The sequence below is a fragment of the Notechis scutatus genome, chromosome 4 (genome assembly GCF_049901735.1).
Source record: "Notechis scutatus isolate UNSWTSFEM ecotype Mainland chromosome 4, rNotScu1.2, whole genome shotgun sequence".
NCBI lineage: Eukaryota > Metazoa > Chordata > Lepidosauria > Squamata > Elapidae > Notechis > Notechis scutatus.
The window spans coordinates 2807204-2835170 of NC_142012.1; the positions used below are offsets into that span (position 1 = coordinate 2807204).

The window sequence follows — 27967 nt, forward strand, 5'->3', positions numbered from 1 at the left end:
TAGGAATCCTCGTGCCAAATCACTTGGCAAAATACAATGTCCACGGACTTGGGTGAGTTCCTGTTCTACTGCAAGTGGAATATTTTGGAGACAATTATTTTGGGCTAACTCGGAGCTGACAGTCCAGGACATTGTAGTACTTTAAATAAAGTAGAAATAACTACTTCGGTAAGTTATTAACTTGGCTTCCTCCATCCATGATTCTGCTGCAGATTCTGGCTTACTTTTTGGTCTTTTTTTTTCCAATTAACTTAATGCATCGGATGAAGTCAGTTGTGACCTATGAAGTCACAACAAAGAAGAACTATTTTATGGTTGATTTTCCTTTCCCTAACGCTGTGATTTTTCAACCTTGAAGATGGGTGGATTTCAACTCCCAGAATTCTCCAGTCAGTACGTTGACTGTGGAATTCTGGGACTTGAAAATCAGACATCTTAGCATGTAAAAACATTGTCCTAATGGGAAGGAAAGATGTGTGAGGACTTCAGCTCCCAGAATTCCCCAGCCAGCATTTTGACTGGGAATTCTGGGAGTTGAAGTTCAGACATCTTAGCATGACCAAACATTGTCCTAATGGGAAGGGAAGATGTGTGAGGACTTCAGCTCCCAGAATTCCCCAGCCAGCATTTTGACTGGGGAATTCTGGGAGTTGAAGTCAGACATCCCAACATGGCCAAACATTGTCCTAATGGGAAGGAAAGATGTGTGAGGACTTCAGCTCCCAGAATTCTCCAGCCAGTACGTTGACTGTGGAATTCTGGGACTTGAAGTCCAGACATCTTAGCATGACCAAACATTGTCCTAATGGGAAGGAAAGATGTGTGAGGACTTCAGCTCCCAGAATTCTCCAGCCAGCATTTTGACTGGGGAATTCTGGGAGTTGAAGTTCAGACATCCTAGCATGGCCAAACATTGTCCTAATGGGAAGGAAAGATGTGTGAGGACTTCAGCTCCCAGAATTCCCCAGCCAGCATTTTGACTGGGGAATTCTGGGAGTTGAAGTTCAGACATCTTAGCATGACCAAACATTGTCCTAATGGGAAGGAAAGATGTGTGAGGACTTCAGCTCCCAGAATTCTCCAGCCAGCATTTTGACTGGGAATTCTGGGAGTTAAGTCCAGACATCAACATCCGGAGCAGAAGCACTTGACCGATTGGGTGTATGGATCACATCAAACCCTTTAACCAACTTGTCAGTTCTGCTTCCATGGTTAGCCCTTCCCCCACGCCCACGACTGCCTCTTCCACCTCTACCACCACGCCCAGGATGACCAAGATCCCCCAAATTCATCTTAAGCCATGCCAAATATTGTCCTAATGGGAAGGTAATAAGTATCTCCTTCTCAAGAGACATCCAAGTTGCTTTGCAAGTAGAGAAATCTTGGAATAATTCGATCATTTGTTAAATTTTCTTTCGTCCAAGGCGATGTATGGACTATTCTTTCTCCTCACAATATCCTCTAGTTGACAACATGAGATGGTTTTGATTCAACAAATTCCTCCTATTGCGCTTGGACACATTTTCAGAACCAAAACTATCTTTTCCATCAAAAGAAAGTAAAAACACGGAGGGAAAATGATTTTTTTTTTTTGCAAAGAATCAAAATGTTTGGCATAATATAACGCTGATTATACAACTAAAAACCCGCACAACGTTGTCGAAGAAATATTCCAAGACCAAGACAACTCAAACCTAGAGTACAGTATTGGAGGCTCACTTACAACTGCTTGCAACTGTCCTCGACTCATAAGCATCCATCTAGTGACTGTTCAAAGTTACGACAGCCCTGGAAAAATGACTTACGGCCATTTTTCAAACTTATGACCATCGCAGTAAACCCGTGGTCACCTGATCAGGATTCGGATGCTTGGTAACTGTTCAGGGAGTCATGCCAGGTTTTACAGCCTTAACTTAAATTGCAATGATTCACTTAGTAACGGTGGCAAGAAAAATGGGGCAGAATTCATTTAACAGCAGTCTCCTTTAGCAACCGAAATCTGGGGCTCAATTGTGATCGTACGTTGAGGACTAGCTGTACATACCTTTCTCAACATCATGGCCACCTGACCTCCTTTTGCTAACTGCAACTCCGTTTCCCCCCAGGGTTATGATATAACTGCTCTTACTCATCGGAGACCCGGGAACGTATACGAATAAGCGAGAATATTTGTAGTTGAGGGTTGAATGGTGAGGGTTTTGGGTGGCTCTCTGAGCTTCGTGCTTTTCTCGAAGATGTTTCATGACCCAACTAGGTGACACCATCAGTGCTAGAAAAGAGTGGGGTTGCATGTATAAAAATAGAGAGAAAACCCAACCCCCCTTGTAGCACTGATGATGTTACCTCAAGGGGTGGGATTCAGCTGGTTCGGACCGGTTTGGGCGAACCGGTTGTTAAATTTGCATCTGGTTCACTGAACTGGTAGTTGAACTGACCGGCTGGCCCCGCCCTTCTTGCCCCGCCCCTCCACGTGGCCCGTTTTGGATGCAGGTAAGTGCACGGTCTGTGCGAAGGCTCTGGGAGGGGGAAAACGGGCCTTCTGGAAGTCTGGAAACGGGCCTGTTTCCGGTGTCAACTCATAAAATATTCCTCTGGTCTTTTAGAGTTGCCAGCAGAAAGGGAGGGGGGACCAGTGCGGCAGCTTGCAAAACCGAAACTGCATTCCATAAATGTTTTCACAGATAGTTTCTAGGTGACCGAAGTTTCTGCCGCGCAAATATCTAACTGAAGAGCCTGATTGATGACTTTTGGCTATGGATGTGTCCCATTGGAGAATATGAATTATAATACACACAGGGGGTGGGGGAAAATTCAGGGTCAAGGGGGACAATGAATGATATGGTCTCAGAGTTGGCTACACCCAGGTAGCACCGGCATGTTTTCTCCGAATAAATCTTCTTTAAGCTTTGAATATCCGGCTAGAGACTCATGATTTAAATGGGGGTAACTACTGGAGCACTGACATCCGGCTTCCGGAGGGCCTCCAGGGCCCAGGGGAGGCTGTTTTCGCCCTCCCAGAGGCCCGAGGGAAGCCTCCGGACTCTGGGGAAGGTGAAAAATGGTCGTCCCAGGAGGCCATGTCCACCCAGCAACTGGGCAGCGAACTGGTTGCTGGGATTTTTGAATCCCACCCTTATGTTAGCTAGTAGGGTCATGAAACATCTGCGAAGAAACCACCCAGTTTGGAGAGTTCTAAGGACCCGAGGAAGGTGCGCATTGTGGGTCAAATGGAAAATGGGGCCTTCTTCTGTATGCAAAGCATGGATTTCTACCAACGGGCTGTGACTACCTTGGTTAGTCTACCTGTCTCACTCACGGAGTGCACCCGCCTTTGTCCACTTATAAGATGGAGACAAACCCAATGGGATCGAGAAAAAAAACACCACCCCATTGTGTCAAATATCCGTTTCTTTAAGCCCACACGATTCGGAGTCTGTCAGATCGTCGTACATTTGATAGTCGATGCATTCCAAGAAGTCATTGGGGATGCCAATGGAAACCGACTCCACCTCGGTTTTGAAGGAAGCCGCCATGCCGCCCCGGAGGGAGCTCCCACGAATCTTGTGGGAGAGGCTGTTCATCTTCTCCTTCAGCTGGATGGTGGGTTTGTGGGAAGGAGAAAATATCCTCCACCTCTTGCAGTTCAGAGTCCTCCTCTTGCTCGACCGTTCCAAGCTGCGGGAGTTCAGTATGAAGGACCCGTTGAGGGTGGAGATCCGGGAGCGGCTGGAGCCGTTGATGGAGGCCCCTCGCCAAGGGTGGTCATAAACCCTCCAGATGGGCCTCCTCCGCCGACACTGGCACTTGAGCAGACGGGTGAAAGCTCGCTTGAACTCCTTGCTGGAGCAGGGGTAGATAATGGGATTCACACAGCTGTTGAAGTAGCCCAGCCAGAAGATAATCTTGAAGGCTACTCCTGAGGGCTTCAGGGAAGGGAAGAAGGAACCTGAAAAAAACAAGATGGAAGAAGGCTTGAGAGGGTGAAAGGGCCTTGCTAGAGTAAAGCAAGAGCTCCATCCCTTTCGTGAAGAGGGGCTGGTAATTGGGTGCTCAACCTTCTGTGGAAAGTTTTGTATCAAAATACCATTTTATCCCTTATGGTCTCCCCACCTCCCCTTCAAACATGAACAGAAGCCACCCTGGACTGAGAATGGGCATCTCTGCTAGATAACTGACAGTCGATCTGAAACTAAATCGAGCAAAAAAACAGCAAACGGGAGAAATGTTTTACTTAAACGACCTTAAACCCCCAAATAAGTTACCCAGATGCATTCCACATATCAAAGGAGCAGGTCTCTAAACACAAATTAGAGGTCATTAAAGCAGGCAATGACACGTTCACAAGAATAAGCAGTGGACACAGCAAACGAGATAACTATGCTGGGTTTCGTATCACAAATCACTAGTTGGACACTTCCCAAGCATTTAGGATGCTTGTTGTTGTTGTTATTATTATTATTATTATTATTATTATTATTATTATTATTATTATTATTATTATTATTGATCCAGGCAATACACTGTTTATTAAGCACTTACGTATACCAAAGAAAAATGTATATATATATTTTTTAAAAAAGAAGAGACTGGGCTCCCATCTGTCAGAAATGGCTTAGGGTTTCTTGCTTTAGCAGGGGGTTGGACTAGATGACCTACAGGCTCCCTTCCAACTCTGATTATCTGTTACTTATGTCATTCCAGATTTCTGTCCATAATGTAATCTCTCCCAGCAGGGGGCTCCCTTGCCCTCTTCCAAACCGACTGTCGCCCTGAGGAGTTCTAAAAATAAGTTTCTGACTCAGTCCAAATGCTTTTTCGTCTTCGATGAATCACGATTCTGCGTGACTCTGTTGTTAAGTCATATTGTGGGTTACAAAGCCGGCGCTAGCAAGGAATCGAGGCTAAATCCGAGTGTCAAAGAGGCTCGAAAGGGATCAGTTGGACATTTAGAGGCCCTAAAAAAAAAGCTTCAAAAATCTCCAAAGTGAGAAAGGGGGGAAAAAACACACGGGCTCCTCCTCCTCATAATAATTTTATTTTTCATTATTTCATATCAAGTTCCTAGAATGCAGCCAAGATGGAGAAACCTTGATTTAGGGAAGAAAGTTGCTTTTGTAGGGCGTCCTCAATAGGTCGTCCTCGACGTACAATGTTTGTTTAGTGGCCTTTTGAAATTACAATGGCACTAAAAAAAAAGCAACTTACGGCCCTTTCTCACACTTGTGACTGTTTTAGCATCCTCATAGTCATGTGGTCCAAGTTCAAACAATTGGCAATGGGCTTGTATTTATGACGGTCAAAGTGTGGTGGGGTTAGGAGTGGTGCTCTCGCCTCATAATCAGGAGGCTGTGAGTTCGATCTTAGGTAGAGGCAGGTATTTCTTTCGCTGGACACACTCTGAGAATCTATCCGCCGAACAAAACTCTGCCCTCGTGACAGGAAGGGCATCCGGCCATTAAAACACTCTGCTTGCTCCATTCAGTTGTCCAGAATCCACCCCGCAAGGGATTATGGGGTCATTAAAAGGAGATGACGAAAGGATTGTAGGGTCATGTGATCCCCTTTTGCGACCTTCTGACAAGCAAAGTCAATGGGGAAGCCAGATTCACTTAACGACCGTGTTATGGACTTATCAATAGCAGCGATTCGCTTCACCCCGGTGGCAAGAAAGGCCATAAAATGGGGCAAAACTCGCTTAACAAACGTCCCACTCAGCAACGGGTGTTTGTTATCGTTCACTTAAATTTGGGGCTACAATTCCCTGAAAACATTTTCGTTGCTCGGAGGGTCCCGAATGTGACTGCGGGAACTTGGAATCTGGATCGTTAAGTCCCATGTTTTTGGCCATTTGTAACGTTGAATGGTTGCTAAGAGACTGGTCATAAGTCAAGTCAAGTGGTCACAGCTGAGAAACTGGTAGTGTAAAGATGACTCAACCCTCCAAAGAGAGAGAGAGAGAGAAAGTGCTCTTGTGATCCAGCACAAATTAACAAACCAGATCAACCTACTTGCTGCCCTGAAAAACAGATGAGATTACAGAATATAGAATAGCAGAGTTGGAAGGGACCTTGGAGGTCTTCTAGTCTGACCCCCTGCTCAAGCAGGAGACCCTCTACCGTTTCAGACAAACGTCTGTCAGTCTCTTCTTAAAAACAGACGGCTGTCCACTGTTGGAGCACACACAACTTCTGGTGGCAAGTCGTTCCACTGGTGAATTGTTTTAATTACTCAGGAACTTTCTCCTCAGTCCTGAGTTGCTTCTCTCCTTGATGAGTTTCCATCCGTTGCTTCTTGTCCTGCCCTCAGGGGCTCTGGCGCTTCCCTCTTCTTTGGGGCAGCCCCTCAAACATCAGAAGAGTGCTAGTTCTTCTCTTCTGAACTTTTACAGAACAGCAGAGTTGGAAGGGACCTTGGAGGTCTTCTAGTCCAACCCCCTGCTGAAGCAAGAAACCCTCTACCATTTCAGACAAAGGGCTGTCCAGTTTCTTCTAAAAAAAACCCTCCGTAGTTGGAGCAAGCACAGTTTCTGGAGGGAAGCCACTCCACTGATTATTTGTTCTCACTGACAGGAAATTTCTCCTTAATTCTATTAATTTTTCATTCTTAAGCTCAACTCTTCAGGCTGGCGGCCCACAATGGGAACTCTAATGCAACCTCATCCCGTTCTGAGAAAATATATATATATATTTTCTCCCATTCTGACTCAGGCACCGCAAAGGCCAAAAATCCAGCCGGATTTTTTTTTTAATATCTCCTCAGCCGCCTGTCTCTTCTCTTGTAGCTTGCAAGGATTTTTTTTTAATTTCTCTAATAACATTTATTTCTCTAATTCTCCAACGTTAACTGTGATGGCGTATCCCACATTTTAAACATAATTTTTTTTAATAAACCCAAACCATACCTATTGCAGTTAAAAAGCAGGAACCCCAATTCGTCCATTTGTTTAACGACGGTCGATACTACAAGGGCACTAAAAAAAGTGATTTTTTCAGTCCTCACATTTATGACTGAAGTTCTCACACTTATGTCCATTTCCTCATCCTCATTTTTTCAGTTCTCGCTTTTTCAGTCCTCACACTTATGACCAAAGTCCTCACGCTTATGTCCATTTCCCCATCCCCATTTCTGACCTTCCCAGCCGGCTTCCAAAAAGCAAAGTCAACAGGGAAAAAAAGCCAAATTCACTTAGTGACCCCGACATTCCCCTCACAACTGTGGTGCTAGGCTTAACAACTGTGGCAAAATAAGGTCATAAAAATGGATGTGTGACTCACTTAACACAAACTAAGTACAGGTAGTCCTTGACTTAACAGCAGTTCGCTTAGTGACCGAAGTTACAACAGCACTGAAAAAAAAAACGACTTATGACCATGTTTCACACTTATGACCATTGCAGCATCCTCTGTGGTCACATGATTTACATTTGGAGGCTTGACTGTCGATTCACATTTATGATGGTCTGTTCTCACATTTGCTGCTTAAAAGTGGTTTAAAAACCACTGCCCAATAAGAGTTGACATTTTAAAAAGATGAAGAGATGACAGATAGAGATAGAACACTTTTTAATAGAATGGATATTTTACTAAGAGTTAGGAAAAAATGGGGTAGAAAGTAGAAATTGGGAAAATAAGATTATGTGTACTGATATATAATGGAATGTATTATAATTACAATGTACATGCAAATGTTAGAAGTGGAAAGATTATGATTATGTTTATTTAAATAGTATCATTATTAGTAGTATTGCGTATAAAGTATATCGTCCCAGACAACACGCTGTTCACTAAGGACTTATGGATGTCAAAGAAATAAACCATGAATAAAATCTATCTATCTATATAAAAGCGAAGATACCCCTCACGCATCATCACAAAATCTCCAGAACCGTAAAGCCTACAAACTTGAAATTTGGCACCTATGTTCCTCTTGGCTTCTAGATGCTCACTAAGAAAGGATTTTTCAAAACGACCATCAGAGCATTTAGAGCATTTCCTGTATTATTATTATTGTTAACATGCTCTGATGTTAAGGAGTTCTACTCCCCCTCCTCACCTGAAGAGAAATCTCTTCCAAAGGCAAAACGCAAGCAGAGGAGTTTCAGTTTCATAGCAGCACCAAGCAGGTTTAGTACAGAACAGTTGAGCTAAGCCACGCCCAGGCTCCTTGCTGTCTCCTTGCTCACACAGCAAATACTGTTTCAGTTTCCAAACAGCCCTCAACTCTGTCAGCGCCTGTAGGCCAGACAAGGAATGATGGATGGAAACTGAACAAGGAGAGATTTAACCTGGAAATAAGGAGAAACTTTCTGACAGGGAGAACAATCCACCAATGGAACAGCTTTTGCCTTTGGAAGTGGTGGGAGCTTCATCACTGGAGGCTTTCAAGAAGAGATTGGACTGCCATCTGTCAGAAATCGTGTAGGGTCTCCCGCTTGAGTGGGAGGTTGGACTAGATGACCTACAAGGTCCCTTCCAACTCTGATTATCTGTTAAATCTGTTAAATCTATCACACACAGACAGGATGCTAGCCAGATGAATACTGATGGAGGCCGGTAGGCAGAGGCAGAATTTCTTCCCCTTATTTTCCTCTCCAAAAACTAAGCCCCACCACATAGTTTCGTAGCAAAGCATGAGTATCCAGCTAGTTATATATATATAAAAATGTGGCTTAAGGAAAAAGAACGGAAGTCCACCAGAAACAAGGGAAGAAAATAAAAATAAATGAAAGCTTCTCTTGTGGCCATGTTCCCTCCCTGGCCCCCTTTTCTCCTCCACAGGGAAAAAAACACAACACCATCACATCAGGTCCAGCCAAATTATCCTTCTGCTCCACCGCTTCACAGTGCTTCTGTTGTGTGTCCTGCTAAGTGATCTGTTACACAACAAAATGAAGATTTATTCCTTCTGCAACTCCCGGTTTGGCCCAAGCAAGGTTTCCTCTGTGTGTGAGGTGAAAAAAAGAAAATAATGGAATGTGCAGAAATGAGTAGATTAACCTGCTGGCAATTAGAGACCAAGAAGTAAAAGAATAGTATAAAATATGGGATTTACTTTATGAATGGCTAGATAGAAAAATAGGAAAATGAAATATATTATCATATAAATGTAATACAATGGCAAAGAGAATACAATGGTATAACTGATTGTTATGATATTATTTAGAATCGGTAAAAATTGAGATTTGCTCGAAAAGGATGATGTGAAGTTGCAATTAAAATTTAATGATGATGTAATAATAGCATATTATGATGTGAAAGTTGATCAATATAATTTGAATATAAATTATAAGGAGACTAAGGAGAGCGAGGACTCAGATGGAATGGTTACAGATATTGTGCACAAGAAATATATACCAACCAACATGCTGTATAAATTGAAAGAAGGTTTTATGTATTGGTTTATGTTTATGTTTGTTGTTAAAAAATAAAAACAATATATTAAAAAAAGGATTCCTCTGTGTGTGTCTCTCTGTGTGTGTGTGTGTGTTCAAGTGGGTGTGTCTGTTGCACAAAAGACTGCGCAACGAGGAGTTACTTCCACCCTGCAAAAGGCAAGCGCTGAATTCTGCTGCCATTATGCACAACTCCAACTTGGGTGGGAGAGGCTTGGCTTCCTCTCCCTCGTCTTTCTCTGAAGTTGTTCTGACCCAAACTCTTTTCCAATGAAACAAACATGAACCAAAGGGAACAGAAACCTTTTAATGATTCTTACGAATCCCGGGTTAAAAGGCTGCTGCAAACTAATTAACTTTGATAAGCACGAACCTTGCCAGAACTGTGCGAGGCTGCCAAGAATCACAGATAAGGTTACCTAGAAATATTTTACAACACAAGAGTCTTCAGATACTAAATCAGATACTGCAATGTCCACGAGGGTGGAGTTTCAAAACGTCTTTGCTTCCTGCAAAGAATGTCCGATTCACAACTGGCTTTTATCTTCTTGAAGGAGGGGCCGTTACCGTGCAGCCTTACTCCCGAGTCGCCTGTGCTGCTGCCACTGCTCTTTCCTGCGAGCAACCCTGCACGCATGCACACTTAGCACAGGCTCCTCGGGAACCTCCTCATCACTGCTGCCAGCCCCCACCATCTCCGAAAGCAGCAGTCCACTCCCTAATGGTCCTGGCCCCTCATCTGAGTCCTCGCTCTCCTCAGCTGCCTGCACCTGCTGTCAGCTAACCACAGCAGAAGTACAGGTAGTCCTCGAATTACAACAGTTCACTGAGCAACCGTTCGACCATTACAACGGCCCTCACCAAAGTGATTCGTATTGTTTTTCACAACTTACGACCGTGGCACCATCCCCCTGGTGATGTGACCCGAAATAGAGAGACGCTTGGTGACTGACTCCTATTTATGAAGGTCGCCATGTCCCCGGGGGTGGGGGTGGTCACGTGATCCCCTTTTGCGACCTTCTGACCGTCCGAGTCCACGAGGAAGACAGATTCACTTAATCACGGTGTCACTCGTTTCAACCACGGCGGTGATTCCTCTAGCAAATGCGGTGAGGAAAGTCGCAAAACGGGGAGAAAAGTCACCTAACCGATGTCTCGCTTGGTGACATACCTTTGGGGCTCGATTGGAGTCGACGACTACCTGTATTAAGTATTAATAATACCTGTATTAGATCGACGACTACCTGTATTAAGTGAGTTCGGTAGGTCGGCCTGACAAGGTGAACCACAAGTTGCTGCCTCTCTAGGGTTTCTCAAAACATATCATTGTGTGAACCGCATGGTACCAGAGTGTCTTACTGTGATGACCTAAAGGGCGTGGCACAAAGGCAACACAGTCAGACAATCAGTAGGAGTCCCTTTATTAGCTCCAACTTTGCCCACAATGTCCTGGTTCCCTTCTGGGCTGGAGAAAAACTCTTGATTCTCCGGCTGCAGAGATTCAAGTCCAAAACGTGGTCAACAGAAACTGTAACTATAAGTCCAATCAAGGCAAAATGAGGTCATTAGTCTGGCAGGGCAGGAGAAGGAATTTCAGATGTGAAGGAACGACAGGCCAGGAACGCAGATAAGCAAAGTCAACACAAGATAAACTCACGTTTGCTCCCAGCAGCCGCCGCACTCAGCTTGCATCTCTTTTAAACTCTCATTCCCAGGTGATTCCCAGGGAATCAGGGCCCTTTCCTCCCCCGTAAGCCATGCAACCCCCGTTGCTCCCTTCTTCATTCCTTCCTGTGTGCCCTAGGATGAAGAGGGGGTGGGCCTGTTTCTTCCTCTGAACTCCCTCTCCCTTGTTCTACCTCTTCCCTGCTCTGCCCAGCCGGACTTTGCCCTTCCCCAGTTTCCTCCACAGCCAATGGAGCCACACTCCCACTCCCTGTCAGCTGTAGGTCTTCCTCCTCGGATTCAGACTCCGACAGGGGCATGATACTTACATTTTAAAACAAATATGATATTCTTCATATTCAATACAGTTGACAATCTTCATATTAATACACATATTTTCTTGATTATCCACCATTTCAACATCTTACTTTTGCGTCAATCTCCATATTCTAAATATCCCTCTTTTTTCTACTACGAATAAAATATTATTAATCGTATTTGTAGTGTTGAACAAACTTATGTGATCCTAATAATAACTCACCAATTTACGTTGATACGGAAACATGTCGACATAAATTCTATCATAGAAACCTCCCTAAATCTTTTTAACATTTTGCTTTTTGTGAACTTTTTAATATCTTGAATTTTAATAATCTTACCATATTTATCCCCTTTCTGATTTTTAATGAGGCCACTATTATATTTTTTAAAAAAATATCCCCATCTAGTCACATTTTACAACTTATTTAATACAAATAAGATAATATTCATCCTATTTACGTTTGACAAGTGATATAATTCCAATAAGGATACCCTTGTTTTTAATCAAATTATATTCTTTCATTTTTTTCTCTTATTCAATATCTCAACTGTAGTTGTAAGTGGAGGACTGACTACCTGTATTAAGTAAGTTGGGTAGGTCAGCCTGACACTGTGAACCACAAATTGCTGGGGTTTCTCCTCGGGGCCTCAAATTTGGCCCTCTTGCAAGAATTTCAGCTGCTTTTTCCAAGACAAGCAATGCCACTAAAAACCCTCATTCTCTCCACCGTGAATTCAGATGCAAACCAAGCCACCAGCTCTGGTTAGGTTTTCTTAAAAACCAGGAACAAAACAAAAAGCGAGATTTTTTTCTCTCTCTCCCGCTCCCCTGATTCCTGCAAACTTTCCCCTTTCCTCCTGGCTTTTTGGAAAACGAGTCGCTTGCAAAGGGTTTGAAAGCAGGCGAGCAAACGCAGCAGACTCTTTCCATCTTCAAAAGGCTACGACTCTTTGGTGGAGCAGATGTCAGGGTGCAGCTTCCACCTCCCCCTTTTCAGGGCATCGTCCAACATTTGTTCCCCCCCACCGGGTGTCCAAGAGCTGTTTCCTCGCTGTAGCAACCATTCCTTCAAGGGTGGGACCGATTTCAAGAGGGTGGCAATTGGGGTTTGGCCCCATTCTGGACCAATCGGGAACCACAGCCAGTTTGTTCTGGTGGCCAAGGTTAAGGGACCCAGGTAGAAAAGCAGGAGGCAGTGAATTCAAGTCCTGCCTTAGCTGTAAAAGCCAGCTGGTGTGACTTTGGCCCAATCGTCAGGAGACAGTGGGAGAGAGAGGAGAGGAGAGGGGAGAGGGTGAAGAATGGGGAGAGAGAGAAGGAAGAGAGGAGAGGAGTGAGAGAGAGAGGGGGAGGAAGAGAGAGAAGGGGAGAGGGAAAGTGAGTGAGAGAGAGAGGGAGAGGAGGAGAGAGAGAGGGAGGAGGAGAGAGGGGAGAGAGAGGGAGGGAGACGGTAAAGAATGGGGAGAGAGGGGAGAGAGGAGAGGAGGAATGAGGGAGAGAGAGAGAAGGAGAGAGAGAGAGAGGGGGAGGGGTAAAGGGAGAGAGATATATAGAAAGAGGGAGAGGGAGAGAAGGAGAGAGGAGAGAGAGAAAGAAGGAAAGAGGGAGAGGGAGAGAGGAGGGAGGGAGGGAGGGACAGAGAGAGGGGGGAGAAGGAGAGAGAGAGGAAGGAGAGAGGGGGGAGGGGGTAAAGGGAGAGGGAGGGAGAGATAGAGGAAGAGGGAGAGAGGAGAGAGGAGAGAGAAGAGGGGAGAGAGAGAGGGAGGGAGGAAGAGAGAGAAGGGGAGAGGGAAAGTGAGTGAGAGAGAGAGAGAGAGGGAGAGGAGAGAGAGGAGGAGAGAGGAGAGAGAGGGGAGGGATAAAGGGAGAGAGATATATAGAAAGAGGGAGAGGGACAGAGGAGGGAGGGAGGGTCAGAGAGAGGGGAGAAGGAGAGAGAGAAGGGGGAGGGAGGGGAGGGGTAAAGGGAGAGGGAGGGAGAGATAGAGGAAGAGGGAGAGAGGGAGAGAGGAGAGAGAAGAGGGGGAGAGAGAGGGAGAGAGGAGGAGGGAGAGAGAAAAAGTGGGAAAGAGAGGGGAGGGGAGAGGGAAGGAGAGGGGGCTTTCTGTGGAAACTGAAGCTGCAGAGCCAAACAAAATGTGCTTTTCTTCCCTCCCCTCCGCCCCCAATGCTCAGCTGGGCTTCCTTGCCAGAAAGACCGCGAGGATTTGCCAAGTTCCAGCTTTTGGCTGCGTGGATTCCGTGTGAAAAAATGTGCATCTTTTCCCATCGTCCTCGACAGGTCGGGAGGGGAGGAGGGGAGGGGGGGGGCTGTCCTTGCTTGCCCCCTCCTCCCACCTAGAGGGAGCCCCTGCAGAGAGACCAGATGCCCAGGAAAGAGGGGTGGGGGGTGGAAACAAGGGACCCTGAACTGGGCTGGGCGCCTGGGCCAAAGGGAACACGGGGTCAAGTTTGCTTTTCAGCTCTTTTACCCTTCCATCAATACAGTCACCGCTTTGGGGCTTTATCCGTTTCAGATTTTCTTGCTTTTCCTTTCTTGCCAGTGCCCTGTTGCTTATGGGCAGGTATTCCTTCCCTTCTTCCCTTCTTCCCTTCCTTTTCTCCTTTCTTTTCCTTTCCTCTTTCCTCTTTCCCTTCTCTTCCTTTCCTTCTTTTCTTTTTCCTTTCCTTTCTTTTCTCCTTCCCTTCCCTTCTTTCCTTTCCTTCTTTCCTTTCTTCTTCCCTTCCCTTCCTTTTCTTCTTTCTTTTCCTTTCCTCTTTCCTTTTTCCCTTCCCTTCCTTCCCTTATTTTCTTTTCTTTCCTTTCTTTTCTCCTTCCCTTCCTTTTTTCCTTCCTTTCTTTTTTCCTTTCTCCTTCCTTCCTTTCTTCTTCCCTTCCTTTTCTCCTTTCTTTTCCTTTCCTCTTTCCCTTCTCTTTCTTTCCTTATTTTCTTTTCTTTTCCTTTCTTTTCTCCTTCCCTTCCCTTTTTTCCTTTCCTTCTTTCCTTTCTCCTTTCCTTTCTTCTTCCCTTCCCTTCCTTTTCTTCTTTCTTTTCTTTTCTTTTCTTTTCCTTTCCTCTTTCCTTTTTCCCTTCCCTTCCTTTTCCTTCTCTTCCTTTCCTTTCTCCTTTCCTTTCTTCTTCCCTTCCCTTCCTTTTCTCCTTTCTTTTCCTTTCCTCTTTCCTTTTTCCCTTCTCTTCCTTTCCTTATTTTCTTTTCTTTTCCTTTCTTTTCTCCTTCCCTTCCCTTTTTCCTCTCCTTCTTTCCTTTCTCCTTTCCTTTCTTCTTCCCTTCCCTTCCTTTTCTCCTTTCTTTTCCTTTCCTCTTTCCCTTCTCTTTCTTTCCTTATTTTCTTTTCTTTTCCTTTCTTTTCTCCTTCCCTTCCCTTTTTCCTTTCCTTCTTTCCTTTCTCCTTTCCTTTCTTCTTCCCTTCCCTTCCTTTTCTCCTTTCTTTTCCTTTCCTCTTTCCCTTCTCTTTCTTTCCTTATTTTCTTTTCTTTTCCTTTCTTTTCTCCTTCCCTTCCCTTTTTTCCTCTCCTTCTTTCCTTTCTCCTTTCCTTTTTCTTCCCTTCCCTTCCTTTTCTTCTTTCTTTTCCTTTCCTCTTTCCCTTCTCTTTCTTTCCTTATTTTCTTTTCTTTTCCTTTCTTTTCTCCTTCCCTTCCCTTTTTCCTCTCCTTCTTTCCTTTCTCCTTTCCTTTTTCTTCCCCTTCCCTTCCTTTTCTTCTTTCTTTTCCTTTCCTCTTTCCCTTCTCTTTCTTTCCTTATTTTCTTTTCTTTTCCTTTCTTTTCTCCTTCCCTTCCCTTTTTTCCTCTCCTTCTTTCCTTTCTCCTTTCCTTTTTCTTCCCTTCCCTTCCCTTTCTCCTTTCTTTTCCTTTCCTCTTTCCTTTTTCCCTTCCCTTCCTTTCCTTATTTTCTTTTCTTTTCCTTTCTTTTCTCCTTCCCTTCCCCTCTTTCCTTTCCTTCTTTCCTTTCGCCTTTCCTTTCTTCTTCCCTTCCCTTCCTTTTCTTCTTTCTTTTCCTTTCCTCTTTCCCTTTTCCCTTCCCTTCCTTTCCCTTCTCTTCCTTTCCTTATTTTTCTTTCCTTTTTCCTGTCCTTTCTTCTTCCCTTCCCTTCCTTTTCTTCTTTCTTTTCCTTTCCTCTTTCCCTTTTCCCTTCCCTTCCTTTCCCTTCTCTTCCTTTCCTTATTTTTCTTTCCTTTTTCCTTTCCTTTATTCTTCCCTTCCCTTCCTTTTCCTTTCCTCTTTTCTTTTTCCCTTCCCTTCTCTTTCTTTCCTTTCCATATTTTCCTTTCCTTTCTTTCCTTCCCTTTCCCTTCCTTCCCTTTCCTCCCCTTTCTTCTGTCCATTCCATTCCATTCTCTTTTATTTGTAATCAACCTTTCTTATTTTTACAGATATCTCAAGACAGCAAACATATCCAACATGCCTTCCTCCTCTTCTTCTGTATAACAACAAATCTATGAGGTGAGTTGGGCTGAGACAGAAGAATTGGCCCAAAGTCCACTCAGCTGGCTCTCTAGCCAAATAATTCATGTACACTGAAAGCAAACTAAGAGATCAGCCCCCATGTAAAGATCCCAGTAGGCTGGTGGTAATGGTATAAATGTCATTAATTTTTTTTACAAAAAGATAGAAACTAATCCAAAGTGAAGAAAGAGGTCAAAACAGAGAAGGAAAAAGTACAAAAATAATGTCCACAAAACACACACACCACACACACACACACAAAGTTTCCAGATTTCCTTTTCAGCAAATACAAGTGTGATTACAACATTATCTCTTATTCTATGGTTATCCAAAACTCTCTCTCTTTTTCCATTATCAAATATTTTCTAATCATCCAAACCACAAATCAAAAGTTCCTCTTTTTTTTTTGCCTTTTATGTAAAAAGTCTATAGTAGGTTTCTAGTAGAAGCTGTTTTTTTCTCTAATCAAAGAAGTTAGTTTAACTCTCTCTGCAAGTTCCACCATCTATTTATGTTATTTACTTATTCATTCAGTTTCTATAGTCACCCAAGTAAAACCAAGTGACTCTGGATGGCTTGCAATTCTAAAATTATACAATTATCATCTTTGCTAACCATTCTTCCGCTGTGGGCAGCACTGAACCTTCCCACTTATGAACGTATAATAGTCTCACTGCAGTTATCATGCAGAGAAACGAAGTCCTGTGACACTTTTTTCCAGCTGTTCATCCATCAGTCCTAGAAGAAAAGCCTCTGAGTTCAATCGTGGATTAGTTTTTAAATTGCGGGGTCCTTGGGGCTCTCTGAGCTTGGTGGTTTTCTTGCAGACATTTCATGACCCAACTAGGTAACATCATCTGTGCTAGAAGGGTGTGGGGTTTGTAGAGAGAAAAGGGGAGGAAGAGAGGGAGGAGGGAGGAGGAGGAAGAAAGGAGTAGGGGGGAAGGAGAAGGAGGTGGAAAGCAGGAGGAGGAGAAGGAGGTGGACTATGGGGTCCTTGGTGCTCTCTGAGCTGGGTGGTTTCCTTGCAGACGTTTCATGACCCAACTAGGTAACACCATCAGTGCTAGAAGGGAGAAGGGGTGAGGAGGAGGAGGAGGAGGAAGAGGAGAGGTCCGTGGGGTCCATGGTACTCTCTGAGCTGGGTGGTTTTCTTGCAGACGTTTCATGACCCAACTAGGTAACATCATCTGTGCTAGAAGGGTGTGGGGTTTGTAGAGAGAAAGGGGAGGAAGAGAGGAGGAGGAGAGGAGGAGGAAGAAAGGAGTAGGGGGGAAGGAGAAGGAGGTGGAAAGCAGGAGGAGGAGAAGGAGGTGGACTATGGGGTCCTTGGTGCTCTCTGAGCTGGGTGGTTTTCTTGTAGACGTTTCATGACCCAACTAGGTAACATCATCTGTGCTAGAAGGGTGTGGGGTTTGTGGAGGGGAAGGGGAGGAGAAGGAGAGAGGAGAGGAGAGGAGGAGGAGGAGGAGGAGGACGGTGGGGTCCTTGGTGCTCTCTGAGCTGAGGTTGTTTTCTTGCAGACATTTCATGACCCAACTGAGTAATATCATCAGTGCTAGAAGGGAGTGACGATTGTTCTCAGGTTATATACCAGTGGCTTGCTTATAGTATATAACAACAACAACAATAACAGTAACAATATAAAATAGCACATTGTAAACTTGTTTGATTTCTTGATTAACCTGTTCTTAGTTTGTTGGCATTATAAACAACACCCCAATCAAGAAACTACCAATTCAGACAAATCAAGGAACCTCCAGGAAGACTGACAGGGCAAGTCACAACTATACAAAATGACAAGCCACTAGAATATAAACTGAGAGCAAATCCCATTCCCTTCTAGCATTGATGATATCACCTCGTTCGGTAATAAAATATCTGCAAGGAAACAACCAAGCTCAGAGAGCATCAAGGATCCCATAGTTCTCCTCCTCCTCCTCCTCCTCCTCCTCCTCCTCCTCCTCCTCCTCCTCCTCCTCTCCACAAACCCCACTCCCTTCTAGTACTGATGATGTTATCTAGCTGGGTCATGAAATGTCTGAAAGAAAGCAACCAAGCTCAGCAAGGGTGGAATTCAAATTTCTTAGCAACCAGTTCTGTGGGTGTGGCCTAATTTGTGGGTGTGGCTTGGTGGTCATATGACTGGGTGGCCGTGGCTTGTATGTAAATATGATAAATATTTCTGTAAATATTGAATTTTTTTATAATTTAAAATTTGCTAGCACGCAAACTCACAAAATTACATTCGCAACACACCATGTATGTAAATATTGAATTTTTTTTGCAAAAAAAGAGCAACTTTTACCCAAAATCAGGCACAGCAGGCAGGCAGATTGAGTTGGTCGCAGAATCACAGATTCACTCAGAGATCTACCTTTCTGCAATCTGCTACTTGAGTCTGCACTGAAAAATAGAAGCTTCAGTCCTAAGGAAGGTTCAGCTCTGCTTTTAGATTAACTAGAAAGCAAGAAATCCAACGATTTCCTGCTATCTAGCTAATCTAAATTTCCCCGCACAGCAGAACAGCTGATGGTCGGGGAAAAAAAAAAGGAACAATAGCAACTTACCAAACGCAGGCAAGTTGGATGGCGCGCAGGCCAGGTAAGGAGGGACTATAGAACCGGTCCAACCAGGTGGAATCCCACCCCTGAAGCTCAAAGAGCACCAGGGACGTCCCAATTGAACCCTGAGCTGCAAATGATCTCTTCCATTTGTCTTTAAAATAATCTGAATTAGTGCACGTATTTCTACACAAAATGTTCTGGCTTCTCACACGTCCTGCAAACATGATCAAATGTCCTTTCATGTTCTCCCCATGTTCAGCATGCATCCAAAGTGCCTTTCTACAGTACAATCTAGGGCTAGGCAATTAATTTCTCAGGGGCCGAAGACAAATGGTCCATCTTTTTATTAAAACATTCCGTTTAAGACTAGGACACAATGTACATTTCAAGAGTCTCCACATCACATATTTTCCCATGTGGATAAGCAAAAATGTTTCGCTCATTTTGTCGTATTTTTTTTCCTTCTTCTTCTCCACTTGTTCTTCTTGGATGAAGAACCAAGTTGAAAGTCTTATCAAGTTGAAAAATTGTCCATCTTTGAATGGGTCAAAAAAATGATCTCAAAACCAGAGAAAGTTTTTTTTTTCCCTTTAGGGTTAAAAAAAAATAATCAATACGGAGGATTTTTCTTCCTATAAATTATGATAAAGGATTAATGAGTGAACAGAAAGCATGTATTGTCCCTCATAGCAAAGAGAACCAGAGATGGTCAAATGGATTTTTTTTTTTTGCCTCCAAAAAAAGAGAATCTATCTCAACTTATTTCTATTTTGAAATTGCTTCCAGATTTTTATGCAATGAAAAAAAGAAACGAAACTTTGATTTTGTTTTTGCTAACTAGATACGTTCATTGTTAGAGAAATGGCTCGTACCTACTGTTGTGTAAAAGTAAAAAAAGTTGCAGGTGTAATGTTGTTACTTTCCATTGTGCTAAAGAGAGTTGGAGCGCTTTTCTTGCCTTTACACAATATCTTTTCTTTTTCTTCTTCCTCTCTCTCCTCTTATTTTTCTACTATTATTATTATTATTATTATTATTATTATTATTATTATTATTATTATTATTATTATTATTAATTGTTTTTATTATTGTTATTGTTATTGTTATTATTATTATTATTATTATTATTATTATTATTATTATTATTATTATTATTATTATTATTATCTTGGCATTTTATATTTTGATAAACCAATCAAAGTTTGAAGCCAAAATAAATATAAAAATCACCTGGTCCAGCCCTTGATAGTTCCTTCTCTATATGAGGGGCTGCCCCAAAGAAGAGGAGGGGGTCAAATTATTTTCCAAAGCACCAGAGGGAAGGACAAGAAACAATGGATGGAAACTCATCCAAGAGAGAAGCAATCTGGAATTAAGGAGGAACTTCCTAACAGGGAGGACAATTCACCAGTGGAACAGCCTGCCACTGGAAGTTGTGGGTGCTTCATTGCTGGAGGTCTGTAGAGTGAGAAGTGAAACATCTTCAAAGGAAAAAACAAACCAAGAAAGTCCAGTTGCCTCCTGAAAAAGCACCTTTGGTGGACAATCCTCACCTGGATGACTGAGAATCTCTACAGACCTTTAGCTATACAATTTGGGATGAACCCCCCTTGAGTGGTGTGGGAGTAGGAAGGGGTTTCCAGGGGGAAAATGGCAGATTATAGTAACCATTTGCACTATCCCTGAGGACACAGATAAACCTCCAAGTGGCCTAAACGACCCTCTAAAAGGATGCAAATGACCAGCGGCCTGCAAGGAGTATAAATCCTTTCCTTCCTCCACCATTCAGTCAGAGCGGAAGAAGCTTCTTGGATGAGAAGCAAAAACTCTTCAAAGAAAAACCAGAAAGTCCAGTTGCCTCTTGGGGGTGGAAAAAGCACCCTTTGGGACAACTGAGGGCAGAGACAAACCTCCAAGTGGCCTCAAGGACTCTCTTAAAAGAATGCAAATGACCAGCTGTCTGCAAGGAGTGTAAACCCTGCCCTTCCTCCATCATCCAGTCAGAGTTGAAGAAGCTTTTTGGACGAGAAGTGAAATGTCTTCAAAGAAAAAAAACAGAAGAAAGTCCAGTCGCCTCCTGAAAAAAAAAAAATCCTCTCTGGAGGTTTTTAAGGAGAGATATTTGTCTGAAACGGTATAGGGTACAAGCGGGCTGGACTAGAAGACCTCCAAGGTCCCGCCCAGCTCTATTCTGATCGATTTTTATTTTTATTTTTTTTGCAAACTAAGATTAACAAACCGAGAGAAAAAAGGAGATGGTCTTTTGAACACCTACTCCACTAACTCAATGGCTTAATGTACTATAACGAATTCAATTAAGGATTCCTCTAACCAGCGAGAGCCACACCGTTTATTTTCATTTAGCTAAATCGTGCAGAAGGCAACAAGGAACAAAGTTTTGAAAGATAAAAAGAAAGAGAGCCTCTAATTTTCAGGATTGGAAATGTTCCTGGAGCCTCCCACCCACCCTAACCAACTCCCTTTTTCTTCACTTTGGAGATTTCTTTTTCCTTCGGAAAGGCTCAGGGTTCCAAGAAGAGACTGGACTGCTATCTGTCAAAAATGGTGTAGGGTCTGCTTGGGCGGGGGTGGGTTAGACTAGATGACCGACCGGGTCCCTTCCAACTCTGTTAATCTGTAGCTGTAGCTGTCCTTCCAGCTGAAATAGTCCAAGCTCCATCTGGAAACCTCACTTATGCTGTTTATCTTTTTTGAAATGGTAGCTGGGTCTTTTTTTGCGGTCATTTTCTGGCATTTATCAATAACAGCCGAGTTAGCGCCAAAACCGACAATTGTATGAACATCTCCCCCACCCCCCATTGGACCAAGACCAGCTCAGAGCTCCTTGTAAATGCAGTTAAATGCAGGAAACACTGCACCTCTATAACTGTCTGGTTTGGTTCTGCAACCCAACAGGACAGACACAGACTCCAGAGGATAACTGGGACTGCAGAAAAAACTATTGCTACCAACCTTCCTTCCATGGAGGACCTGTATATCCTGCACCCTGAGTCAAAAAGAGGGCTGTGAAAATATCTACAGACCCCTCACATCCAGGACATAAACTGTTTCAACTCCTTCCCTCAAAACAACACTATAGAGCATTGCACACCAGAACAACTAGACACAAGGGGAGTTTTTTCCCCAATGCCATAATTCTGCTAAACAAATAATTCCCTCAACACTGTCCAACTATTTACAAAGTCTGCATAACTATCACTATTAATCTTCTCCTCACTCCTTATCGCCTATCCCCTCCCGCTTGTGATTATATGACTGTAACTTTGTCGCTTGTATCCTTACAATTTATATGGACTGTTTCCTAGTATGATTTGATTGCTTATTATACCCTGTGACTATTATTAAGTGTTGCACCTGATGATTCTCGACTCTTGACGAATGTATCTTTTCTGTTATGTATACTGAGAGTATTTACACCAAGACAAATTCCTTGTGTGTCCAATCACACTTGGCCAATAAAGTATTCTATTCTATTCTATTCTATTCTATTCTATTCTATTCTATTCTATTCTATTCTATTTTCTATTTTCTATTTTCTATTTTCTATTTTCTATTTTCTATTTTCTATTTTCTATTCTATTCTAATTCTACTCTACTCTACTCTCTACTCTACTCTACTCTACTCTACTCTACTCTACTCTATTCTATTCTATTCTATTCTATTCTATTCTATTCTATTCTATTCTATTCTATTCTTAGGAACTGTATATAAGAAAGACAAAATTAAGTCTGAATAGTGGATATGGCAGTGCCTGCAGAGAGCAGAATAGAAGAGAAAGAACTGGAGAAGATAACAAAAGACAAAGACCTGGAGCACCACTTGAACACTATTCATCTTCTTTTAATAACCCCATAATCCCTTGCAGGATAGAGTTTGGGCAATTGAAGGGAGCGTTTACTGGCCGGATGCTCTTCCTGTTGCCAACGCGGAGTTTTTCCCCCACCCCGCACTGATATATTCTCACTGTGCCCAGAGAGAGAAATATCTGCCTCTAGCTGGGATTGAACTCACAGCCTCCTGGTTGTGAGGCGAGAACGCCACCTCTAGGCCACCACTGCACCACTTGAACACCATTGGCGTTGACAAATTCGCCAATCAGTCAATTGCAAAAGGCAGCTTTCCTCGGAACGGCTTCCATCCCGCGGCATATTTGCAAGGCCATCAAACATCCACAAACATCTGCCTATCTCAGGTTGCCTGGGAAGGGCTCCAGAGGTGGATAACGACGCCACACCCAGTCTGAACATCTGCCTAACACATTTCTCCAGGTGCAATTAATTGAGGGAGGACAAGGCGCAGCGCTGCATTTTAGGTAAATTCCTATACGTTCTTAGTCGCCCCCACAGCGCCTCGCTGTCAGGGTTGACGTCCAATCCAAGGCGCCAACGAGGCCTTGTCCAATGGCAAACGATTAGGCAATTAATCAAAGCAGCAATTAAAAAAAAAAAAAAGCAGGAAGGACGAAAAGCACAACTGGGGAAAAGGGAGGGAGCGCTCTGCCCAAAATGATCACACAGCATCAAAGAAAAGGAGAAAAGAGTAGGAGCAGAGACGAGCTGTCTAGTCCAAATCTAAAAAAAAAAGATTTTAGGGGCGAACACATCAGCACATTGCAGGATCCTTGCTAGAGTCAGAAAACAACAACAACATATTGGAAGAAAATCAAAATTTGGTTAGAAGAAATCACAAAAGAGCAGATCGAATACAAACCAGAGTCCTTCCTGTTAGGGATTTTTGATAAGCAAATTTCCAAAAAAGCTAAATACATAACAATACACATTTTAACAGCGGCCAGATTAGCCACTGGAAACAACATCAAACTCCATCAGATGAAATGATTATTGAAAAAATTTCAAAATGTGCAGAAATGGATAAATTGACTTTGGCGCTAAAAAACAAAGACACTTCACTATATTATGATAGCTGGAATTATTGGTATAATTGGATTGACCAAAGATAAATTATATATCATAAGGCATAAGAGAAAAGTATTAACCTATAATAACGAGGTAGCGATATAAGTAAAGAACAGGTGTGGGTACATGACATAAATTAAGGTTATGAAAAAAAAAGAAGATCTTGCAAACTGTAAAAATAAGAATGCTTTTAACCTTGTATCCTCTTTTTTTCTTTTTTCTTTTTCTTTCTTTTTTCAAAATTCTTTCTTTTTCTCCCTCTCTTCTTTCCTTTCCTTTCCTTTCCTTCGCTTATTTGTGTACGTATTGTTGGTTGGTTTTAATTGTAAAAACTAATAAACTATTTTTTTTTTGAAAAAAAGAGAAAAACAACAACAACAAAAACCTTGAACCCAAAAACTTTGCAATTGCAGAAGCTCCTGCCAATTCTGGGATAATAATGTTACTTATGGATGTATTTATTTATTTATCAAATTTCTAGACTCTGGTCAGTTTACAAGCAAGATGATAAAAAAAAAATCCGCTATGATGCCGTGATTCTAATCTTAATTGGTCAACAGAAGAGAGTATTGGTGGCTCAGGGATGAGCTGTGGGGTCCTTGGTGCTCTCTGAGCTTGGTGGTTTTCTTGCAGACGTTTCATGACCGAACTAGGGAACAGCATCAGTGCCGGAGAAAATGGAGAACAGGTCGGTCCCCTTCTTCTTTGTGGAAGGAAGCCCTTCAAATATTGGAGCACTGCTATTGTGTCAGCCCCTAGTCCTTCTTTTCACTAGTTTTTCAATATTTGAGGGGCTGCCCCAAAGAAGAGGCGGTCAACCTATTCTCCAGAGCCTGAAGGCAGGACAATAAACAAAGGATGGAAATGAATCAAAGAGAGTCCCAAAGGTGCTTCTTTTTCAGGAGGCAACTGGACTTCCTTATTTTTTTTCTTTTAAAGATGTTTCACTTCTCACACAAGAAGCTTCTTCAGTTCTGACTGGGTGGTGGGGAATGGAAGGATTTACACTCCTTGCAGACAGCTGGTCATTTGCATCCTTTTTAGAGAGTCGTTGAGGCCACTTGGAGGTTTGTCTGCGTCCTCAATTGTCCCAAAGGTGCTTTTTCAGGAGGCAACTGGACTTTCTTGTTTTTCTTTTGAAGACATTTCCCTTCTCATCCAAGAAGCTTCTTCAGTTCTGCAAATGGTTCCCGTAGTCTGCAATTTTCCCTCTGGGAATCCCTTCCTACTCCCACACCATTCAACAGGCGTTCATCCCAAATTGTATAGCTAAAAGTCTGTAGAGGGAACGAGCTGTCTGCAAGGAATACAAATCCTTCCATTCCCCATTACCTTATCAGAACGGAAGAAGCTTCTTGGATGGGAAGTGAAATGTCTTCCGCAGGAAAATAATCAGAAAGTCCAGTTGCCTCAAGAAAAAGCACCTTTGGGACAACCAGGACCTGGACGACTGAAAATCTCTATAGACATTTAGCTAATCAAAGAAGGAAGCAACCTAGAACCAGGGAGAAATTTCCTGACAGTTAGAACAATTAACCAGTGGAACAGTTTGCCACCAGAAGTTGTGGATTCTCCAACACTGGAGGTTTTCAAGAAGAGATTGGATGACCATTGGTCTGAAATGCTATAGGGTTTCCTGCCTGAACAGGGGTTGGATTAGAACAGGGGTCGCCAACCTTTTGGACCTCAGGGACCATCAAACTCATCATTTTAAATCCTGTGAACCAGAGACCCTGGGAAAATCCCCCAAAAAAGTCTGCAAGAAAATTCCCCACCCCGTTTTCCTACTGATTGATCGTTGTTTCTTTGGGATTGCAGGAGACCGTCTCCAGCTCCGTTCTCAGCGGGAGAGAGAGAGGGGGGGGTGGAGAGACTTTTGGCTTCTTGCAAGGAAAGCAGCAGAAGCAGCAGAAGTCTTTCTTTCTCTCCCCCAAACTCCACCAGAAATGAGCCTGAGACTTGTCACACGGTGCAGCCTCTTGGAGGGAGGCTTGCAGGGTCCCAAAGACTCATTTCTGGTGGAGTTTGGGGAGAGAAAGAAAGACTTCTGCTGCTTTCCTTGCGTGCAGCCAAAAGCAGAAGAAGAAAGAAGCGGAAAGAAGCAGCCCGGTGGCCAGGCCAGGCACGGGGGGTGAGGGCAAGTTCCCCCTCCGCCCTTTCCCCCTCCTCCTCCCTACCTCGTGTTGTTCGCAATGCAAGCGACGCAAGCCTTGTGTTTCCGCAGGCCATGTGAGCAACGCAGCCTTGTGTTCCCGCACAGCCTGGATTAATTGCTTTGGGGGGGGGACATTTCTCTGCAGACCACCAAAATTTTCTCATGGACCACCAGTGATCCTCAGCCCACTGGTTGAATGGAAACTTGAATGCAAACCCCTTGCTCAAGCCTCTTAGAGATTGTTGCGTTCAGTTTTTTTTCCTTGTGTTGTGTGAACAAAGCAGGAAGGAATTTGCTTCCATTCTTAGAAATCTTTTTCCTTCCTCTAACAAAAATTCTCCTGCAGAAAACCATAGTGTGTGTGTGTGTGTGTGTGTGTGTGTGTGTGTGTGTGTGGGCATCGTGTTCCCGCTGCTTCTGGCAGATATTTATTCATTATTAGTCTATATTTGTGTTTATTAGGCTCTCGACACTGAGTGCCAAGATCAATTGCAATCCAAATGCAAGTTAAAAAACAAAACCAAACCACAAACCTGTTTAAACTATTAAAGTCAATATTAAATTATAAGCTGTGGGGAAGACTCCAATTATAGGGGTTTTAATGGCAACACGACAGCATTTTAAAAAGCCAGCGGAGAGGTGCGTTCTCTTCATCCAACACAAAGGGCATGAGAAGGTCGTGGAATGGCTTCGGAGATGCGCCGATTCCCCAACCGTCATTAAGTGAGCCGATGACAAATGTAGGCGAATCTTCGCAGACAAGTCACAGTGAAGGGAGGGATAGAAAAAGAGATCAAAGGAAGAAGAGGCAGTCAAGCTATTTATTCTCCAGAGCCCCTGAAGGCAAAGACAAGAAACAACGGATGGAAACTCATCAAGGAGAGAAGCAACCTGGAATTAAGGAGACACTTCCTGATAGTTGGAACAATTAACCCGAGGAACTGCTTGCCACCAGAAGTTGTAGGTGCTTCATCACTGGGCGGGGTGGGGTGGGGTGGGGGGTTAAGAAGAGACTGGACTGCCATTAGGTAGAGAATCTCCGGCTTAAGCAAGAGTGCTGGATCAAACTCAAGAACCCAACAATTTTCTATTCTATTCCACTAACACTGATGATGTTACCTACTTGGGCAATGAAATGTTTGCAAGAAAACCATCAAGCTCAGAGATCAACAGGGACCCCACATCCCCTCTCTCCTTCCTTCTCCCTGCAAACCCTACCTCCCTTCTAGCACTGATGGTGTTCCCTAGTTGGGTCATGAAAAGTGCATTAAAAACCACCAAATTCAAAGAGCACCAAGGACCCCACCGTTCCCCCATCATCATCATCATCTCCTCCTCCTGCTCCTCCTCCTCCTCCTCCTCCTCACCCCTTCTCCCTTCTAGCACTGATGATGTTACCTAGTTGGGTCATGAAACGTCTGCAAGATGCAAGAAAACCTCCAAACTCAGAGAGCAACCTTGAGCTACAAATAGTCTCCTCTGTGGGAACTATGGACTTCCAGTTGACAGAGACAAGGATAGCAGTGTGTGTGTGTGTGTGTGTTTGTGAGGCATCCCCAACACAACTGCTGGAGCTTACATACTGCAGAGATGATGGATCACAGTAGGACAAAGAGACATTTAGTTCGAAATTACAACGGCACTGAAAAAAGGGACCAAGTTCAGACTGTCAATCATGTCTCCAAAGTTGGGGAGACTTGTGGACTTCAACTCCCAGGATTCTTCAGCCAGCCATGCTCCAACTGTCAATCATTTAGGGCAAGGGTCTCCAAAGGTGGCAACTTTGGGACTTGTGGACTTCAACTCCCAGGATTCCTCAGGCAGCCATGATTTTAAACTGCCCGGTTGCGTAGACGAGCTTGTTTCTGTCACCCACTTCTGTCCTCCGCCCAAGTTGACCCTCTTCGACAAGACAGCCTTGTCCTTTGATAATTCCGGCACTTTAACCGCTCGTGACCCTTTTACAGGGCTAAAAAAAGGGAACGCTGATAAAACTTTCCAAAAGGTTGAGTCCAGCCCGGCCCTCAAAGCAAAGGAGACAGGAGAGACGGACATCCAGCCAGTCTCACACAGACTGAAATAATATTCCTAGGGGGGCGGAAATGCAGGAAAAAAAAAGAAAAGAAACAACCACACCGGGAGAAAAGGTGGCCTGTAATCTATCCGCAAAATTTTTGTTTTCAGGGAGAAATTACAACTTTGATTTTTGCAATCAAAAGGGGGCTCTTCAGCCATAGGGAGTGGGGGGAGGGGAACCCAGTTTGGGGGTTCTAGGAGGGCCCCAGGTTGCAGAAACAAGCCAGCCCCTGGGTCCATCAATAGAGCCTCTGGGTGGAGGGTTTGTCCCACTTGAGAGACAAGGAAATGCAGCTCTGATCAAGTGGCCCCACAAACTGCTTTCTCTCTGAGTGCCAAGAAAGGAAAAGCAAACTCTGCGGTTTCTGCATGCAGAATTTTGAAAAAGGCAGGAACAAATTTCCT

The 27967-nt window shown here is 43.6% G+C and overlaps 1 protein-coding gene across 1 annotated transcript in view; it reads right to left on the reverse strand.

The window, feature by feature from the left end:
• Positions 1–711: 711 nt before the first annotated feature.
• ADRA1D (adrenoceptor alpha 1D) overlaps positions 712–27967 on the reverse strand; it is a 54813-nt gene continuing 27557 nt past the window's right edge. The window contains 1 exon segment of the mRNA XM_087962682.1: positions 712–3946. Within this exon segment, the coding sequence (XP_087818808.1) occupies positions 3396–3946 (551 nt within the window). The 3' untranslated portion in view covers positions 712–3395.